Source organism: Artemia franciscana, chromosome 10 (assembly GCF_032884065.1).
Source record: "Artemia franciscana chromosome 10, ASM3288406v1, whole genome shotgun sequence".
Taxonomy (NCBI): domain Eukaryota; kingdom Metazoa; phylum Arthropoda; class Branchiopoda; order Anostraca; family Artemiidae; genus Artemia; species Artemia franciscana.
In genome coordinates, this window is record NC_088872.1 from 44,907,892 (window position 1) to 44,929,915 (window position 22,024).

Sequence of the window (22,024 nt, forward strand, 5' to 3'; positions counted from 1 at the left end):
TGCAACTGCACTCATCCTGGCAGCTGCGTATTCGGATTCAGTAACGCTATTTCATCAACATAAAAATTGCGCGACTCCAATTATAAATATTTAAAGAGTGTTACTGATACTTCCCAATGGTTTACAAATCTCTTTAAAAGGACCTGCGGAATTGACGTAAGGTTTTAAGTAATTGCAAAAGGGGAATAAGTAAGTGAAATAGCGGGAGACTTAGGATAACAGGGGATTTTGAGAAACAGAGGAAAAGACTACAGACTCATTGAATTAATTTATATTTTAAACTGCGTGCATGATCATCATCTCAAAACCGCTGTCTTTATTAATGACCACTCAGAGTGAAAACTGAAGAACAATTTTTGAAATAAAAATAGATGGAAGTTTAGATAAGCACTTTCATTGTCTGTAGACCGAATATATTAAAAGAAAAATATAGGCCCATCATATAAATGAGATATGCATGGGGCTGCTACAGGTTTCTCAAACTTAATTCTCGACAATTGAATTGCCTACGTGTGTAGCATAAGGGTGACGTTGAAATTAACGATTTTAACGTCACTACTGCGACTGTACTGTGGCTCAGGCTCATTTATCTTGCATTTTAGATTGAGGACATAGATCTTGTTTATTATATTGGATTTGGATGTCGTTATTATAAGGAGTAAATCGGCGCTCATAAAATTCCTGCGTCTGGGGCAATTGTTCCCTCTGCTCCTGTAAAACTGCCTCTGTTTCAGCTTCTAAGCTTATACTTGTAGTATATAAGTTTGAACAAACTACATAGAGAACGATTGAGTCTGTTTGTACGGTTGAAATCGTACTAGATCGAAATACAATAAATAGCCTGTATTTTTCACACTACATGAATTTTTCTGTTCTGTCCTTGGATGTCAAATGTGCGACCAATAGGCGACACGTACTCAATCAACTGATAGTCAGTTTTTCATGAAAATTGGCAACTATTATAGTGATTTACGTTTTTTACTATACAGGCGACGACGTGATGGTTGATATTTATTTTAAAATTAAACGAGTTTATGTACGAGTCTTAAAGACTTTGATACCTTAAAGAATTACCCTATCTCTTCCATTACAAGCTTGTTTTTAGTTAGTGTAGCCAGACTACTTAGAATTGATTGGGCGGTCTTGCCACAACTTGTATAACTTTGATAAGAAATCTGAATAAATGAAAGAGAGCCAAAATTCTACTTTCGACACCTACTTTCCAAGAAATTTTAGAAAAACTATTTAACTTCTCCCGTTTTGTGCCTGAGATAGAGATATTCAGATTTAATTTAACTTACATTATTAGATAGCTTAAATTTTGTTTTTTGATTGAATGGAGCAGAATCTTCTTTCTCAATTTTAGAAAAGGGTAGCCCCCCAAAATATTCTAGTTTACCTACTCGAAAAACATGAAGAATCAGCTTAAAAGAAGATTCATTGAATAATTTGATAGCTTTCGATGTTAAAAAAAAAAAATCGCAAAGAAGAGAGAAACGAGGACAATAACAGCCAGTGAAAAACAGAAGAAAAAATTATTCAAATACGTTGCATACCTCCACTCAACCGTCTTCAGTACAAAATAATAAAAAATGCTTATAAAAGTCCAAAAGACAATATAAAACCAAATATCAAAATAAACAATGAAAATAAAATAATGACCCTTTCGAAGCAACGACGAAAGGATAACTCTACTATCACCCTACTTTTTGTTACCCTTTCATCGTTGCTTCAAAAATGTTCTTATTTTATTGTCAGTGTTTATTTTGAAATTTGGTTTTATATTGTCCTTTGGACTTTTATCTGCGTTTTTTTTTATTATTCTGCGCTGAGGACGGTTGAGAGGAGGTCCCCGAAATATTTTCATAATTTTTTCTTCTGTTTTTCACTGTCTTTTATTGTCCTAGTTTCTTTCTTTACATTTTTTTGTTTTGTCATGATTAGCCCGCGTGGTCTCGGAAATTGTTTATTTTGGAACTTTCCTTTTGTCTTAATTTTCATGCTTAAAATCTTAAGATGCACACTATTTTTGCTCTACGTAGGTTGATTAGACAGCGTTTTGTTTGACAATTGGTAGGGGACTATAGGTTTCCTCTGTTTTAAACTAGCCTCTCATTAGATTTTTGAGCTGTTGATATATCTAAGATCCCCTATCAATTTTTACAAAAACTGTTTTGAAGGCTGCCTCTGGTTGGTTGTCCTTGAAACTGTGAAATTTTGTCTTTAAAATTGCTAATGGGCTCTTTGTCTTTAAAGCTGTCAGCCGACGTTGAGTTTCGCAAAATTATATTTTTGGTATTGAACGTGCTTGAATAACGTGTTCAATCTATCTAATCTAGCATATTAACTTAAACACCGGTTGACCAAAACCTTTATTTTATGCTTAGTGTATTCGGACAGTTATAGCTTTAATTGACTATAATGAAATCACTTTTTTTAAGCATCGAATGATTCTGCACATAATTTTGCAAACGTCATTGACGCGACCGAATGTTATACCATATGCTGCATAGTCCATTGGTAGTCTGATTAAAAAAAAATGATGTATCACAATTACTCATGAGTTTTGTTTTTATCTTGGCTTTTTTCCATTTATTGAAACGGATATTGAATGTTTCCTGTCAATGGAAAGACAGTATTTTTGGCAATAACAATTTCAATATGCTTTCATTTTCAGACAAGTGATTAAAAATTAATGTAATCAGATATGCTTACGATTCTACGCTTTGTTTTGATTTCTTTTGCAAGTTCAGCTAATAGTTTAAATTCATTTGATTCAAATGTTGTTTTGACGTTTCCTGTTGATATTGCTGTGTCATATTCAACAAAGGTTTTTGAATAGTTAATGACCTACATACCTTAATACAAGAGATAAGACAAAGGAGAATTCCCTCCCCTCCATGTTATTTCATCTGACAGCCACTTTTTTTGTGTTGTTTCACCTTCTCCTGAGGAACATCTCCTAATACCTACCCCCTCCCCCCAAGGTAAGCTAAGTGAATAAACAGATATTTACAAAAAAAAAACGAATTGATATCGATACAGAGGAACAGGAGAGTTCTTATTTTAAAGTTGAATGTGGTTCTGATTAATTTGGTTCTATTTGATTTGTCTTCAAGAGATTACTGTGTAGTTACAAAAGCTAACATTCTTGTTATATCGAGTTTTTACCTTGTTTTTTATTTTATAGCGCATTAATTGACTTTGTGGAATCAGATGACTACGTCTGGAGGGGCTATCTCTACGCTGGATTAATGACAGCATCGGCTTTTGTTCAGACTTTTTTCTTATCTCAATACTTCCATCGGATGTATATAGTTGGTATGAGAATAAGAACTGCTATTGTTTCAACTGTATACAGAAAGGTAAGAAGTTCTTAGGAATTGGGGGCTCAGACTTTGATATGTTAATAACAGATCAATCAGCTTTTATCTCTTCTGTTAAAATTTAAAATTTACCGTTGGATAGTGACTCGTTTCTTAAGTTCACGCCTCGTAGTTTTCTTAAGTTCACGCCTCGTAAATCCATAACATAGGATTTTGATTTGGGAGTTATTTCGTTTGCCGTGGGGGGGGGGGTTCAATAATGGAATTGTAATTCCCCTTGCTTTTTTGACAAATTCCCTTGCTTTCACTAAATTGAAAAAATTAAATAATTTTGTACACGTTTTCTTTTTTGCTTAGGAGCCGCAGGGGAGGGGATTTTTGTGGAGTTTTCTGCAGGGGAATTTTCTAGGGCAAGAATAGTTAGTGATTGGATTTTCCAAACGCTTTTAAATTTAAAAATACGATCATTATTAATGCGCTGGGGGATTTTTTGCGGGAGACTTTTCTTCGAACGGGGAATTTTCTTTAGCGGGAGTTTTCTTGTGTCCTTTCTTTTGATATCGCAGCAATGCACGACGGGTAAGAAATAAACAGGATATTCTTATACAAACTAATTTAGTCATATTTGCAGGCTCTCCGTATATCGAATGCTGCTCGAAAAGAATCTACAGTTGGTGAAATTGTGAATTTGATGGCAGTAGACGCCCAGCGATTTATGGACCTTACTTCCTATCTCAACATGCTCTGGTCAGCTCCGTTGCAAATTGCTTTAGCTATTTATTTTTTGTATAATATTCTAGGTGAGTTATCCTAAATTTTTTAATCCTATTAACTCGTTTAATGGTTTGATGCAAGATGCCAATAATGAAAATTCAGCTAAATTTACTGAACAGTACCAGATTGCTACGGTTGCTACGGGCCATTGCTACGGTTGCTAAGGGCCAAGGAATTTATTTGCTTCATTTGCACCAGGTTCATTGTCTTACTTAAGTCTTGAAAATGACTTAAAAGTCGTTGATTATCATTGAACTACCATCAGCCTATGAATTTTGACTTAGCACTTTGTTAAGGACCTAAAATTTAAATGGGCCTAAGAAATAAACTCTTATTGGAGTAAGCTAGTGTGGGTCTATGAGGCAATCCTTACCGTCTTCGAAATAAGTACATACAAGTCCGATCCTCTGAGGACTGTCTAACTAAAATGTCTTTCGTGGGGGGAGTGGTGTATTATTTTCACGCGGTTTTTGACCAGTATCAAAAGATGGGTTTCTATCCCACCTCCCCCTTTGTGCAGGCAAGCTCTTCGAGTCCTGAAACTAGAGTATTTTGTAGATACTTCAGAGTGTCTCTATCCTATTTGAAAAGTTTTCATCATAAAAGGATTTGATTCTCTGTTGATTTAGTTATGCCCATGAGCAATTGTCATGTGGTTAAATTCCATATAGCTAATGCTCCTGTTTAGACAGAAGACCACAATATTTTATAACAAATTTATTTCCCTAGAACAATTGAAATATTGAGATTTTCTTTTTCCTCATAAAAAGATTTTACAGAGCAAGAAGTCAAACGTTGACCCTTCCGTTTTGGTTCGTGGGAGATAGGCCTGTTTATTAAGGCTTTTGAAATGTGTTCATTGAAAACCGGTCTTGGTACAAAAAGAAAATGACGGAGCACTACAAAGAAAAGAAGAAGAAAATATCACTATACGACTATGACAACGTAACTAGAGTTGAAGAAGTCAACTCCAAACATGTCTTTATGGTTTGATTGAGTTTGTCCATAAGTTTAGAAACGGCTATAGCAAGATCCGCTAAGTGAAGACTATCGATGTGCTTTGAATTCCGCGTCCAAATTTGACATCTCAGTAGGTATTCTCCGAAACGGACTCATGCCGAGTTAATCTTTCGCCTTTTCAAATCTTTGGGATGTAGCATAGTTATCTGTTTCTCTTTCTTCTTTCGTACGTCTTTCTACTGAATGTAATTTGAATTAACCAAATTGGTGCGCTGGATTCGGGATCCTTTGTCTGAGAGGACGCGGGTTCGAATCCCAGTGTACCCAATTCTTCAGTTGGGACGGGGGTCAGTGGCGTGACTCTGTAAGCTTAGCCAGAGTCGACCCAGCTCTAAATGGGTACCTGGAGAAATCTGGGGAAGGTAAACAGGAAGGGTGTGTGAAAGCACAGGATGGCTGGCCCCCAACCCCCCATTGCACTTCCTGGCTGAAGGGCCAAGAAACGGAGATCAGCACCGCCGGTAGGGACTGTAAAGTCTAATGCCGTATCCTTTACCTTTACCTTTTATGTAACCCAAATGAAATTGTTTTAAAAAAAATAACCCTCCAAATTGGAATGATTAATCTACTTTAACTTTTATTGAAATTTGGTATTTTAGAATTGCAATGTTTTTTTGTGTTTTTTCCATTTCGAGTTCTATTTCTATTTTTTTTTTGTGTGTTTTTTCTATTTCAGGTCCCAGTGTGTTTGCCGGTTTGGCTGTTATGGTGCTCTTAATTCCTATTAACGGTTTCTTGGCCAGTAAAACTCGAACCCTCCAAGTAGCTCAAATGAAAAACAAAGACAAAAGAGTTAAGCTAATGAATGAAATTCTTAGTGGCATTAAGGTATATATATACAAATTTTAAATGATTTAATGATTATGTTAATTCATAGTTTCTTTGTTATTATCACTTGGAAAGCTTCCACATTTTGAGGAGTTGGGTACAGTGGACTCCTCAATATGTGAGGAGAGTCAACTTTTAAGTGGCTCAGTAGGCCAACTGTAGAAGAGAATAGTTTTTTTTTTCAATAAGTTCAATAGTTGTTTTCCCAATAAGGTATATATTTTTTTTAAGTCTATATGGCTCTTTTTAAAGAAACTTATTTTTATGGCTATATTATTTGATTGTTTCATTTCTTTAATCTAGATGAGGGATTAATTTCCTGTATGGCGTAGGTTGTATGTTTGTCTGGGGAGTAAAGCCAATGACAGAATTGATCCAATTCATGGTCATTTTCAGGAGTGGTACCAAATTACGGTTCACTGGGATTGAAACAACACAGCACTTTGTATTGCTTAATTAGTGGCCTGTCAATATTAACTAAACTGATCATAATTTGAAAAAGGTCAAGGCTTGACTTATGTCACTGAAGCATATATACATATTTTCAGTATGTTTACATTTTAACTTTTTATGATTCTTTTGACAACATTTATTGAATTTCATTTATTTTTGTAATATTTTTTATGATATTTAATTTTTGTCTGTAATATGTATATTTATGTTCTATAATATTAATATTTAAATTATTTTTCAGACTAAATTTTTATATTAAGAAAATTCATATATTTTTGATATATGTGTCGTTATTGTTATTTTGGAGATCTAATATATTCTGAGAAGTCGGATTTGGTGGACTCTCCTTAATAGGTGACCTGGCCAACTGTAGAGGAGAATGCTTATTTTTTTTCGTCTATAAGTTCTAAGTGACATACTTTAAAATATCACCACATTGTTCGTCAAATTGTTACCTCTCCTCCTTCCACCCTAGGAGGAAAATTTTAGTACAAATTTTTCTAACTGTGTCTTTTCAGTGTCAATGAGTCTGATATATTTCAGGGATGAAGAAAAGGTATTTGTCAAATCTGCAACTATTCAAGTCTCTTATTTAAATAAGTACCGTATAACTCTTTGCTGGTGAATATGAACATCAATTGGCTAAAGACAATAAAATTATTAGCCAATATAAATGAAATAAAAATGCAAATATTAATATTAAAAATATTATCAGCAAATACAAATAAAAATATAATGGTTGAATGTCGAGAAATTAGTACATGTATTCATTTTGTGACGACCAGCCAAGCCTCACCTAGACGATTTTAAGTTTTAAGTCTCGTAGAAGCTTATTTTGAATACTTTTTACATGTTTAAATTCAAATTAAACAAAGGTTTTGTAAGTTTTTCAAATACTTACAAAATTTTGTATTGGATTGTTTCCATACGCCCTTAGAGATAATCCTAGTTATAAAAGGTATAACTGCTACTACTAGTACTAATAACAACTCACTGCAGCAACGAGCCACCTAAGGCCAACAGTACTGTGCAATCTCCTCCTGGGTCTCAGAAAATTCGTCATTGAAAGGACCCTAAATATGTTCAATTTTTTTTCGAGCCTCAAATTAGCTTTTTTAAAATTGTCCATGTATCCTAGTTCGTTGAAACTCAGATACTAGAATTGTAGCTCTTACAGCTCGAATTGTAACTACACTCGGCTTGCATGGAAACGGCAAACAAGTAAACAGGCTTGAATCAGTGTCAGCAATAAAAATTGTAAACATTTCTTTTTTCAACCTGAGATTTCCTGTGATGCCCATAATTTCGTAAAACACATTGGCTCCCCATTGGCCCACCTAACAAGAGATACGAATGTAATAACAACCTTGGTAGAATTATGCATTTGAGCTTATTGTTTTTAATTCGTTTATTTTTATTTTACTTATTAGTTTCTGTTGGATTACTGTTGTGCTGTTGGATTATTGTAGGATTACTGTTGATTGATGTCTTTTTGCAAGCGTTCTGACTATTTGATTGGAAGCTTGCTCATAGCTTAGATTGTCTTTATAGACTAGAACACTTTTTTTGGGGAAGATTGTCTTTTTAGTTGTCAATTCATTTGTTTTTGATTTTAACTGTTATTTTCTTCCACGTACTTATATTTTTGATTCTTCAAATTTGGGTTTTGTTTCATTTTGATATCCATGCTGTTTGTTTTTTGTCTCTTTATTTTATCTTTTTCTGGTGTAAAGCATTCACATTTTCGCTCAGAAAATGTGAACTTGATTTTTTTAGACTTTCTCTAATATTCCTGAAGAAGGGAAGCAGTTGTCTTCTCGAAATATCCGTTTTGTTGCACTCATATTCACTTTTCTTATCTTCTGTTTTTTTCTGGTATGCTCCAATCGAAGTATTTGTTGTGTATATGAAGTCGGCCTTAGTTAACATGAAGATAGCAGTAGTTAGGTTCGCAAAAAGGCCTGAAATTTTAAGAGATTTTATGGGTAAGGGTAAAACTAGAAACATTTCAAAAGATAGGATGGAGAAGTTGTGCCGGTCATAAATAAAACTTAAGGAGTTAAGTGATTTTATCACGTGAACGGTGAAGTCTACTACATCCACTTGGAACACCTCCTTTTTGGAAGTAATTTTGGATTACTGCTAAGTGAAATATGGCGTTTCGATTAAGGAGTACGGTTGATTCATTCTCGACATTAATAATATATAAAAAGAGACATAATTTGTGCTAAGAACGGCATTGTAGTAGGTGCAGAAGATAAATTTGCCTTTCTCAAACAGGAAGAAGTTGGAACCAGTTGCCATTTTCGCTTATTCTAAAAAAAAGTAATAAGAAAAAATAAAAATTTGGAAAACAAAGAAAATGTATTAGATTTGGATGGGGAGATTTTGGTTGTTTTTTGCCCATTTATTGCAGAATGATTGTCAATTGGTCAAGATTTGTTCTTTGAACATAATCTCTTTAACTTATCTCAAAGAAATAGATACATTTAAAATGAAATAAAACAAAAAAGAAACAAAATCGCATTTTCCTTGAATAGCAGATTCTAAAAGCTTATTCAGTTTAAGTATTAATGTTCATCTAAATTAATAAGAGCTATTAATCGTAGATATTCTTATTGCTAGTAAACTAATTGTATAAACGTAATCAAAATTGTTTATAACTCTCCTTCAGAAGGCTTTTTTTCTATTTTGTGTATTTAAAGGTTTTGAAATTGTACGCTTGGGAGCCATCCTTCCAGAACCAGGTTGAAGATATTCGCGATAAAGAGATTGAAGTGCTCAAGAAAGCTGCTTATCTAGGTGCAGGAACATCTTTCCTTTGGACGTGTGCCCCCCTTCTCGTAAGTCTTGCTTTTATTTTCCTTGGAGACTATACTCTATGTGTCCTTGTAAGATAGCTTCTGGTTAGGTGTTACCATGGCCCTGGCCAATGGAAGAAGGTAATTGACACTTTTGGGGATTTTTTGGGAAATTGGGGATCTGGGGATTCAATAGGAGTCTAATAAACTGGTATTAAGAAGGATATAATAGACAGACAGGCTCGTGGAGCCAACGTGTTTATTGACAACAAATTAAGTATCTATTTTCAATCAAGTCATATTTACTTCATAACTAAAGTCATACTGATTTTCACGAATCTAATTTTCTTGCAACCTAATATAATTTTATTATTTAATTTTCATATAATTATTCCAAACGTGTATAAGTATAGTTGAAATATACTATCTGAAGATAGTTTTCTGTACATTGTACATTTTAAAACGTCACAAATTATAGTTTGTCTTGTTTTGGCCCAACCAAAAGGGGTTTGAAATATTGAACGGTCACTATTCTATTTACTTATAGCACTTATATATTCAGATAATTCGGGCTATACTCCTTAACTTATAATTGTTAATGTACATAAATTTTGCTAAAGAATAACAGAGTATGAAGCTAAGGATACAGTTTATACGAAATGCATCTTTAGAATATTTGCATTTTGTTTGTTTATTCATTATTATTGTTTTTTCTTTGGGGGGGGGGGGCAAGGCCGTATTTGCGAGGGAGAATATCCAAAGAATCCTGGATACGGTCCTGGGGGAGGGGGATGCAGAGCTAATCAAGAAAAATTTGCATCGTTACAAAGTGAAAAAGCGTGATGGAGAGAGTGGCTGGTAAAGATGGAGAGATAGAATAGAGATAATAGGATTGAGAAAATAGAGAATAGAGGGCTTGTGTGTGTGTTTGCGCTTTTTAAGAAAGAATAAGAAAAAGACTGTTGTTTAACACAACATAAATATACGTAGAGTTAATGTAATATTTTATTTTGCTGCTAGGTATCATTGACATCGTTTGCTGTATTTGTGTTATCTGACCCAAACAATATTTTGGATGCACAAAAAGCTTTTGTTTCTCTATCACTTTTTAACATTATGAGAATGCCAATGAGTATATTACCAATGATGATTGTGGCCGTAGTTCAGGTTTGACATTCACTGTTTAAAGAAAAATTTTGATTACTGGTTGTGTGATGTTCTCGGTCTGTCATTACTGGAGTTATTTGTCAAATAAATCTTCCTATGTCATGATCGTTATAAATGTCCCTTTCAATTATCCCACCACCCCTTTATTACTTATGATGTTCAAATTTGGGCAAAATTTAACTTTAAACGTTTTACAATTTAGACTAACTTTAACGTAATGACTCTTGTAGCTAGACATTTTCGATGTTGATTTTGAACTATAACATCGATGAATCGTCGAGCAACATAAATAATTATTTATAAAAACATTAAATTGTGGGCTTTTAAAAAAAGAGACTTCTTTCTGTATGTATGTGCAACGTCTAGGGTGTCCTCGTTTTATTTTTTTTATTTTATTGTTTTGGCTTTTTCTTTTTCCATATGGGAAGTATTGTTCTTTTATATTTTAAACGTTCTGTTTGGGTTATGCTATGTATTTGTCCTAGGTGGCACTAGTTACATTTGCCACATATGTCTTGGCAGATCCTACACATGTATTGTCTCCAAAAATAGCCTTTTCAGCTTTGGCGCTGTTCAATATTCTGCGTTTTCCAATGTCAATGCTACCGATGATTATCACACAAGCTGTACAGGTTAGTCTCTCTCTCCCCTCCCCTCTCTCTCTCTCTCTCTCTCTCTCTCTCCCTCTATCTCTCTCTTTTTCTCTGTCTCTAATCGTTCTCATCCGTCTCATAATCCTGGAGTCTCTATAAACACATAATGAAATGTATTCTTCGTCGTTACCACCAAAATCACCATTTTACGAGTTAACCTATGGATGTTTGCATGTTCCGTGGCTACAAAAGATTTTGAAAAAAATAGCAAAAGGCATCAAAATATTGAAACACAACAGAGCGATATACAAGTGGCAACGACGGTGGTAACGACAAATAATACAACTGGTCCTTATAATTCTCTGAAACTTTTAAGCTTGTATAATTAGTATTAATTTGAAAAATAGTTTTATTTGGTTAACAATTTTAAGCGGATTGAAAACCTCAAAGAAAAAAGAAAAACAAAGAAGGATCTGCTTTCTAGTTTTATGCCTATAATCTATTCCTGTAAATCTTACTGATTGGAGATGGATGTTGCACTCGTGGATTAATTCTGATTAACTTCTATTTATTCATAATTATGTGCAATTCCAGAATTTCTTCCGTAAAATTGCAGTAAATAATTAGAGAGGTTTCAGTATTCATCATAGAATATAAATCTGGTAATTTGATGAAATAAAATAGCTTTCTAAAATAAAAGTACCCCGTTAAAATTTATAAATTACTAAAGTCATTTTTTACAGCAGGTGGATATAAGCCGCATACTCTTCGTGCTGAATTCTAACTTACATTTACCTAAGGGTGTGAGTAATACTGTGCTAAATCTAAATATTTCATGATTAATGATAGTCTTCTGGCCCTATTCGGGACAACATTGTTTTTTTACGGCTGAAAAAGTAAAAAAACAGATACTCTTTCAAGCAAGACGTAAATAGCGACGAGGACCACACTGCCTTTTCATCATAAACATCAACAACAACAAGAACAATAAGGAATCCTTTTCGCAATACAGTGGAATTCTATATTTTGAATGAACGTTTCGACCCTTTCTCTGAGGGCCATCCTCAGCCAAACATAAATATATAAAAGAAAAGAGACTTACAATAACATACAACATTCAAAACTAAAATAAACATTTTTTAAACAGTCCCAGCATCCTTACTTTAACGAAGTTCAACCAGGACTGATGAATAAAGTGAGGTGAAATAAGGCAATTCATTGAAGTGAAAGAAAAATAATTTAAAACACGCTTTCACTGCTAATCTTGTCCTTTTGGCAGTTAACCTCGAAGGTCTTTTTGTAACCGGTTCTGTGTTTGTGTCTACTGTTTTTTCTTTAAGGATTCCCTTAAGGCATTCCCCTAAGGCCTATTGTAGCTTTACGAAAGCCCCTGCTTCCAATATCGGAAAATGGCTATGTACAACCTTCAAGTCTTTGCTTAATTCTAAAAAGTAATACATAATTAAGTCGGTAGATTTAGTCGAAAAACTCAAAAACGTAAGTATGTCAGGAAAAACGATAATAACCAGTTTTGGCATTGTTTCTATGCGTACAAATATAAATGTGGCAGTATCTGAGCAATTACTAAAAAATAAAATAAGAAGAAAATCATCTTTTAATTGAAGTTTCAACAACAGGAATAGATTCTAAGCTTTTAATGACTTTGTTTAAACCTGTAATAAGCATTCAATGTGCTTTCAGTTGCGTATTTTTTTTTTATCAGCAAATAAAAGGTCTGCTGATGGGAGCACCTCTCTCCGGGCTACTGGCGAGTATTTATGTGGAACACTTGGAAAATAGGGCGTTAAATTCATATTTCTTGAAACACATCTATTGGGGACGATACATGGGTGACGTAATATCACTTTGGAATTATGGGGAAAATGAACTTAGCTCTTTTTTTCAGATCACCTTAATACATATGATACAAATTTACAGTTTACCTTAGAAACTAAAATTGCAAATAAAATACCATTCATAGATGTGGTAATTATTCATAGCATTGATAAACTCGATTTTACTATTTACAGAAAACCAACACCGAACAATAGATATCTTCATTTTAAATCAAATCACCCCCCACTAATGTCGTATCCTGTCTTTTCGATCGTGCCCTAAACATTTGCTCTGATTCCCGCATCACAGCAGAACTAAATCTTATCAGAGACACACTTTTTGGAAATGGGTATCCCATTTTCCTTATTAATAATACAATTAGACGTAGACTGAAAAGACACTCCCATAAAATCAAAGCTCTCAAAGATAATCTACCTGCCCCATATATCCCAAAAATCACCACGAATCTCGGAAAAGTTTGCACACAAAATAATCTCTGTGTAGTGTTTACTCATAATTTCAAAATCATGAATTTCTTAAACTCTGGTAAGGATAAAACCCAAGATGCTTACCAAAGAGGGGTTTATCAAATACCAAGTGACTACGATAAATACTATGGAGATAGAATCCACCAGAATTTAGAAAAACGCCTACAAAAGCATTAAGATAATTTCGCCATAGCTTTAAATTCTAATAGCCCCAATGCTCCTTTTGATTCTGCTTTAAGCAACCATTTTTTTTGTAACTCCAGCCACAAAATACTTTTTGAAGAATCCGCCCTTATTAGTAATGAGCTAGGCATATTACATTGTGATTATTTGTTTAGTTTAAATCTTTTTAGACCTCGCGAAAAATTAATGAAAATCATGTCTAACGCTTCTCGTCATTCATAATTATGAATAATCGAAATATTTTGTTTCATGTCCAAGTCTTAAAAAATAAGACTTAAATTCGTGGGTAACTGTTCAATTTTACCTAAAAGAGAGGGTCATTTTCTTGTGTGCAGCCTCTTCTGAAGTAAACAGTATAGTAACAAGTTTTTAACTACGCATAAAAATCATATTGAACCTCTATTCTGGATCGCTTTTACTTTAATACACGTTTCCCTACTTCATATTTTTATTTCAAATAATATGTTTTCAAATGTAAATTTTTTCCTGGTTCCCGCATCTTAAAACATTTACAGTATGTGTTTCATGTTCGCATAAGATTTATAAAGAATTGTTTTTGTTATTCAGTCTGGATGCATAAATGCCATCAAATATTGTAAGAGGGGGAGAGGGTCCTTTTTAAATTGAAGTGGTTTGTTTGCGAAATTATTTGACAGGTTTTTCCGAATGTTCTAATACGCAAATATTTCAAACACAAGTACAAGGAGAAAATGCTGACAATAATAAAAATACAATGGACAAAACGCGAATTAAAGTGTAAGATTATGTTATAATTCTCGTTTTTAAACAATCACAAATAAATAATAAACAGCATTCCGCACTGGAGAATCTTACGAGGGTTTGCCGACCCGTGAAAGTCCAAATAACTGTTTACCTAATATATCAAATAATTAGATAAATCTAACAAAAAGAAAAAAAAGTAACAAAACCAGTCTCTATCCCACCCTGCGTCGCAACCCACCATAACCTCCCCTAACCGTCCTTCTTCCCCTACCCACCCTACCATCCATAATAAAAAGCAACCTAGAATATCCATCTAAAATAATTTTCTGCATATTATAAAGTAAGAATTTTGATGGCATTCTGTTTCCTTTAAAAGAGACCATAAATCAAAATAATACCAAAGAAAGCTTGGCAGTGACTGTAGTATGGATTATGATGGGGTATCTTAGATTTAAAACATTTTTTTAACCTATCATAATATGTATCTTCATCGTATATTACTTGCCATGACCTAAATCAGAATTCTGGCCTTAATAACACTAGCTACTTTTCCTAATGATAGAATATTTTTGTGATCCAAACCAATTTGAAACGGTAGAATTTCAATAAGTTAAACACTTAACTAGATGTTGTTAATTTGGTATTTCTTGCTAACATTGCAACAAGTAACAATTATTGAAATAATTTTTGAAATTTTAAGAATAACAGTTTAACATTGACACCATTGAAAAATTATTATATTAAATCATTGCTTTATATTAACACTAAAATCTAGCAATTATTATCTACTAATCGACTGCTAATTCATTCAACTAATTTATTTAGGCTTCTGTGTCTCTTAAAAGAATGAACAAATTTATGAATGCTGAGGAGCTCAATCCAGATGCCGTTACACATGATCCAAATGAACGTAAGTGATTTTATTTTTATTTATTTCTTATTTTGAAATTTAGCTATAAGCATTTGAGATTTTCATTTCAGTTAATATTCTGGATTTGCCACTGTATTGTCTCTTTAATTTAGGAATTTTATAATCCTGCTTTAGAATTTGCTTTAGAAACTATGGCGTTCTATGAGATAGAAACATTTCAATGGAATAATCTAAAGAGTTCCCTTAGGGAGATCCCTAAAATTTATAAGTTGATTCATTTCAATGGCTGTTCAGGTAGTAAATGTCTGGGCTTTACCATAAATGCTGCAAATATGTACTGCCAAATATATAAGACCAATCAGTGAAGGACTATTAATTTTTAGTTCTATGTTATCCTGGATGTGGTAGTGAGGGAGCATAAAGAAATGTTTATTTCTTGGATATAGATCAAATTGTTGCTTAAATTGTTTTAATTCTATGTTATCCTGGATGTGGTAGTGAGGAAGTATAAAGAAATGTTTATTTCTTTGATATAGGTCAAATTGTTGCTTAAATTTATTTATTTTTAATAATTTGTATTTAAGTTTTTTAAACTGGCTGTCACCATGATGTTTCAGTTAAAATTATGGGTTGGACACTTTGCTGTCTTTTTAGTTCTAACTTTACTATTCTCCCTTAGAACATTCTGCACAAACTATAACAGTCATTGACATGGCCAATAGTCGACCAGAATTTGTTTGGTCCCGCACTCTATTGTCATTTGCATTCGGCCTTTTATTTTCCTGATTTCCCACCTCTTCGTAACCGTCCTTTTTTTCATACCCTTCTTTAAACTGTTTTGAAAACCAGCTGCCAACATGTTCAAGAAAATTAATTGACCTTTCTTCGTTATGTTAATACCCCACCGTTCTCAACATCTTAAGTAACCTTTGGAAAAAATAATTTTGGCCACTCAAAAAAAGGATATATCCAAGGAAACCATTTTTTTTAAACTAAAAAAACTGTTTTTAATATTTTACTAGCTGACATTGAAAAAATAATCTGTTCTGTTAATTTCTTGTATTTTGGTAACTAAACTCTTTAATTCTTGAACTGGAGTCTAAATCTATCGTGTGTCGTGGACTATCGTTGTTAGTCGATAAATGTGTTTTAACGCGAAAACTTGGCTAAAAAAAAAAAAAAAAAAAAAAAAAAAAAAAAAAAAAAAAAAAAAAAAAAAAAAAAAAAAAAAAAAAAATGATATATGGAATTGTTTGGATAATATACTTATATCTTACAGTGAAAAATTCATACTATGCAGGCAAAGGCATTTTAAATAATAAAGATTCTATTGTATGGGTTTTTGTTAGACTTAGTATTATTTCTTAGTTTTATTTCTTCTTGGCACCTTTAGTTGTAAGTGAACCTCTAAGTAACGACAAAGACCTCACTGCCTTTTCATCAAACAAATAATGAAAAGGATAAGGAATGAGAGGATTTTTAAAAATTGTGAACTGCAGGAGAAAAATTTATTGAATATTTTGGCCAAATTTCCAGTAGTGGTCCTCAGCAAAACTAGAATAAAGATAAACTTGTACTTATGCTAAAAATGAGAAAACTAAAGGTAAAAACAACAATAAAAATGTATGCTGTGATTACTTTAAGCAGGTGTAGCTAGGGCTCTTTTATTGTGAGTTGAATGTTATCTTTATTCTACTTTGCTGAGGACGGCTATTGGAAATATAGCCGAAACATTCAATCCACTTTTTCTTCAACATTCAATTCTGCTACAGTTCAGTGTCTTTAGAATTACTTATTGCTTAATTCGATTTAATGTTTGAACCTCTTGTTGCCTCAAAATGCCTCACCAAATTTTCTTTGAAACCTACCTTTTTATAAACTGATTGGTCCTTTGCAGAAAACCCTATTGTAGTCAAAGATGGATCATTTTCTTGGGGTGTAGATGAAAAACCGGTGCTGAAGAACATCAGTTTTGAGGTAGAAGAAGGGAGTCTTGTTGCTGTTGTGGGAATGGTTGGATCGGGAAAATCTTCTCTCATATCAGCCATTCTTGGAGAAATGGACAAACTTAGTGGAAAAGTAAACACCAAGGTATGCATTCATAATCTTGTGGCTCTCTTCATATACCTCTGATTTTGTGCCTTATCTTTCACAGACTATCTTTCTGGAGGACATAGGTATATATATATATATATATATATATATATATATATATATATATATATATATATATATATATATATATATATATATATATATATATATATATATATATATATATATATGTATATATATTAAATAAAAAAAAACTAGTTTTTTTTAACTGAAAGTAAGGAGCGACATTAAAACTTAAAATGAACAGAAATTACTCCGTATATGAAATGGGTTGTCCCCTCCGCAATCCCTCGCTCTTTACGCTAAAGCTTCTAATAGTTTTAAAAAGTATAATTGTGGCAAAGAGTCAAACTTTAGCGTAAAGAGCGAGGGATTGCGGAGGGGACAACCCATTTCATATACGGAGTAATTTCTGTTCGTTTTAAGTTTTAATGTCGCTCCTTACTTCCAGTTAAAAAAAACTAATTTTTTTTTATTTAATTTCTGAACGTTTTTGAATTAATGCATGTTTGATTTTGGCTCTCCGCACAAAAAATAATTAAAATGAAATTTGTATATTAATTCCTTTTTTTTGGCTGAATGGCTTTCTCTTAGTTTTGATTAGACGATTTTGAGAAATAAGGGGTGGGGAAGGAGGCCTAGTTGCCCTCCAACTTCTCGGTTACTTAAAAATCCAACTAGAACTTTTAATTTTTAACGAACGCTTTTATTATTAAAAAAATACGTAACTTAAGAATTAACTTACGTACAGGCACGTACGCAGGAATCTTTTTTCGGGGGGGGGGGGGGGCAAAACCTTCGAAACATCAAATATAAATCAGTACTTTTTATTTAGTAATGCAAAATGCAGGTATATCGGAAAATACAGATCCTGTAGTATTGTAGTGGATGGGGGGGGGGAAGAAGACTGAAGCCTCAACAGTATGTTTTAGGCTCAGGTTATGTTCATAGCGATTTAGAACCAGTGATTAATCTATTATATCCCACTGAAAGGGGAATTTTAGGGTTAACAATGTAATATGGATTCTGTTGGGGGTATTTTTTTTTTATTGCAAAACCGTAGATTTTAATGAAAAATGATAGTTTCCAAAATTAATCCATTAATAGCTGTACTTTATTCTGAAAGGGGGGGGGGGGTAAACGCCCTAATATATAGGATAATTCTATTTTGCTGTGGAAAGCAAACTCTCTTTACAAAAAAAATAACAGCACAATTGCTAATTACTTCAAACAGGGTAAAAAGTTAGACAGAAAATGGGTTAATAATTGGGCAGTGACTTGACCGGATAATGGCATGCTGTAAAATCCCCCAAAAAAGGCTTTACACATGAATCTAGATTCTTAATAAATGTCCTACTTTTGCCAGAAATCCTAAGAAACCATGGGTAAATTAAACATTTTACAAAGTTTCAGGGGGGGGGGGCCGAAGGCCCCCACCCTGCGTACGTGCCAGCTTACGTAACACACTATTATATTCTTATATTTTTATTATGTATACGAGGGGGTTTGTACCCTTGTCAATACCTCGCTCTTTACACTAAATCGTAAGTTTTGTCCCAATTCTTTAAGAATGACCCCTGAATTAGAAAGGCCGTAGAATAAATAGTTGAAATTACTAAAAATACTTAGCATAAAGAGCGAGGTATTTATCTCCTCCTAAATACCTTGCTCTTTATGCTAAAGTATTTTTAGAACCCCTCATATGCGTAATAATCTCTGTTGGTTTACGTTTCAATGCTATTCCTTACTTTCAATTGAAAAAATGTTTTCATGTTTATTTTTTCTTTGTTTTTATAGTAATGTTACAAAATCCTGCGCCCTTTTCACTGAATTTTTCTTCCCCCATGACATATTCCTCGAAGGAAAGATCCTCCCACATAGCCCCTTCCCCTCAGCCCCACCCCCCAAACCAAAAAAAGCCCCCTGAAAACGTCTGTACACTTCCCAATAACCATTACTGTATGTAAACACTGGTCAAAGTTTGTAACTTGCAGCCGCTCCCCCAGGGATTATGGGGGTGTAAGTCATTCCTAAAGACATAGTTATTATGGTTTTCGACTATGTGGAACAAAATGGCTATCTCAAAATTTTGATCCGTTGACTTTGGGAAAAAAAATGAGCGTTGGAGGGGCCCTAGGTGCCCTCCAATTCTTTTGGTCACTTAAAAAGGACACTAGAACTTCTCATTTCCGTTAGAATGAGCCCTCATGCGACATTCGACCACTTGGTCGATACGATGACCCCTGGAAAAAAAAAAAAAAAAAAAAAAAAAAAAAAAAAAACAAATAAACACGCACCCGTGATTTGTCTTCTGGCAAAAAATACGTAATTCCACATTTTGTAGACAGGAGGTTGAAATTTTTGCTGTAGGGTTTCTCTGATACGCCGAATGCGATGGTGTGATTTTCGTTAAGATTCTATGACTTTTAGGGGGTGTTTCCCCCTATTTTCCAAAATAAGACAAATTTTCTCAGGCTCGTAACTTTTGATGACAAAGACTAAATTTGATGAAACTTATATATTTAGAATCAGCATGAAAATCCAATTCTTTTGATGTATGTTTTAGCATCTAAATTCCGTTTTTTAGAGTTTCGTATATATATATATATATATATATATATATATATATATATATATATATATATATATATATATATATATATATATATATATATATATATATATATATATATATATATATATATATATATATATATATATATATATATATATATATATATATCATGAAAAGAGAAATCACCAATGCAACAGCACAAACACAAAAAAAAAAAAGAAAAAAAAGAGACAGAAGGAGAAAAGGAAGACTGTTTTCCTAAATTAGTGATTAATATAGACCAGTACTTGAAAGAGGCCTTAACCCTACTCATCCATACAATCACATAGGTCAAACAGCATAGCCACACACAATCAACCATAAAGAATAATCCATGGACAGGCAGTCATGTCGTCAATAAGTATAAGTCGTCATTTACTAAATAATAGAAAAAATAATATAGACAAATAATTCAGAGGCAACACAAGGGCTCATCAGAAGAATACACTGGCCTATATAGGGTTTCGCCACTCTAAATTCGCTACCCAGCACAGTGTTGTGGCTACCACAGAATATCCATGGCATCCCCGTGTCAGGTATCACCCCCAAAATACATGCCTATGAAAAAAAAAACAAAAAAAAAAACAGCAAATGTAAAACAACCAAGTAAAACCAAAACAAGCTTATCCTGTTAATGTATCCCTCCCTTTAGCAACAATAGGTAAACTAAATATTATAAATTTTACCAAATCACAAATATTAACACATTGCAAAAACCTGAATGAGCTAAACAATTATAGAATTCATCATTACCATGTGGCTAATTTTTAAGAAAATCCGCTCAATTAGAAACACAATTCAAAATAAATGGCGCTGTGACAACATTTCTCCTTCTGTCTCCTTTTTTTTTTTTTTGTGTTTGTGCTGTAGCATTGGTGATTTCTCTTTTCATGATATATATATATATATATATATATATATATATATATATATATATAATTCCTTATAAAAGAACTTACTAATCGGTAATAAAACTTTGCATTTGTATAAATATCGTAGTAAGGTCATGGTCACTGATGACATATCGTTGTTTGATAAAATTGGTTAAATAGTTATACAAATTATTCCTGGATTACAATTTTCAACTTTCGTTTTTTATCTTGGCACTTTTGCGCTGAGGCATATTATAACACGTAGTTTTTGGTTAAAATTAGCATGTCTTTATTTCAGGGAAGTATAGCTTATGTCCCCCAGCAAGCTTGGATTCAGAATGCAATTTTGAGGCAAAATATCATTTTTGGAGGAGCGGAGGAGGAGTCAAGGTACAATCAGGTCATCGATTCTTGCGCTCTACGCCCAGATTTTGACATACTTCCTGCTGGAGATAACACAGAAATTGGTGAAAAGGTAGGATCAATAAAACAGAAGAAAAATGAAATCATTTTTACGCCGTGCTGCGCTCCACTAATTATAATTAGTTTAATTCAGTAATTATTTAACTTCTGAGTTGACAAATTAGTACAAAAGTGCTTAATGATAGCTGTAGCTAATACATAGTATTGATAAGCATGACCGATTGTTGCCTGGTATCGAACTTGAACAGTTTCAACTTGTTCCCGATTGTGAACGAAATAAAAATCTTAGGAGTAACTTTCACTAGTGATTGTAGTTTCAGTGCCCATATTAATTTAACCGTCCACAAGGCTAATGCAAGCCTTCAGGCACTTACCAAAATGAGGCGTTTTGGGTGTGATACTAAAAGCCTTCTCCATGCCTACACGTGTTATGTTCGCCCGTTGCTCGAGTACGCGTGCCCGGTGTGGGGTCCATCTGCTATTCGCACAGCGTACCTATTACGCGACATAGAGTGCGTCCAGAAAAGAGCAACAAGGATTATACTCCGAGACCGTGGCATACCCTATGATCAAGCCCTCGCCAAATTAAATTTATCTCCACTTAAAGTCCGGCTGGAACACCTTATTCACCAATTTGGAAAATTCATCCTAGCCAATAAGAGCCACCGATCTTTACTACCCGAACCAGCCCCTCCCAATAGCCGAACTCGATTACGAAATAAACTTGTACCCCCTAAAGTACGAACCAATCGATACGCAAACTCATTTGTGCCTTTTTTCACATCAGTTTTTAATGCTGAGCTTAGTGTGTGATTTTTGTGAAAAAACTGAATTTAGCTCTATGCTACGATAGTTTTTAAATATACCGATCTCTCTCTCTCTCTCTCTCTCTCTCTCTCTCTCTCTCTCTCTCTCTCTCTCTCTCTCTCTCTCTCTC

At 33.5% G+C, this 22,024-nt stretch overlaps 1 protein-coding gene across 2 annotated transcripts in view; it reads left to right on the forward strand.

Moving 5' to 3' along the window:
• LOC136032240 (multidrug resistance-associated protein 1-like) overlaps positions 1-21,238 on the forward strand; it is an 81,253-nt gene extending 60,015 nt beyond the window's left edge. Inside the window, exons 9-16 of one of the 2 annotated variants that reach the window (XM_065712472.1) lie at positions 3,191-3,365; positions 3,958-4,126; positions 5,797-5,948; positions 9,107-9,244; positions 10,223-10,369; positions 15,018-15,102; positions 16,961-17,154; positions 20,963-21,238. In XM_065712472.1, coding sequence (XP_065568544.1) covers positions 3,191-3,365; positions 3,958-4,126; positions 5,797-5,948; positions 9,107-9,244; positions 10,223-10,369; positions 15,018-15,102; positions 16,961-17,154; positions 20,963-21,223 — 1,321 coding nt within the window. In that variant the 3' untranslated portion in view covers positions 21,224-21,238. Of the gene's footprint in view, positions 1-3,190; positions 3,366-3,957; positions 4,127-5,796; positions 5,949-9,106; positions 9,245-10,222; positions 10,370-10,854; positions 11,002-15,017; positions 15,103-16,960; positions 17,155-20,962 lie in introns of both variants that reach the window. The other variant, XM_065712471.1, reaches the window with a different exon arrangement.
• The last annotated feature ends 786 nt before the right edge of the window (positions 21,239-22,024 follow it).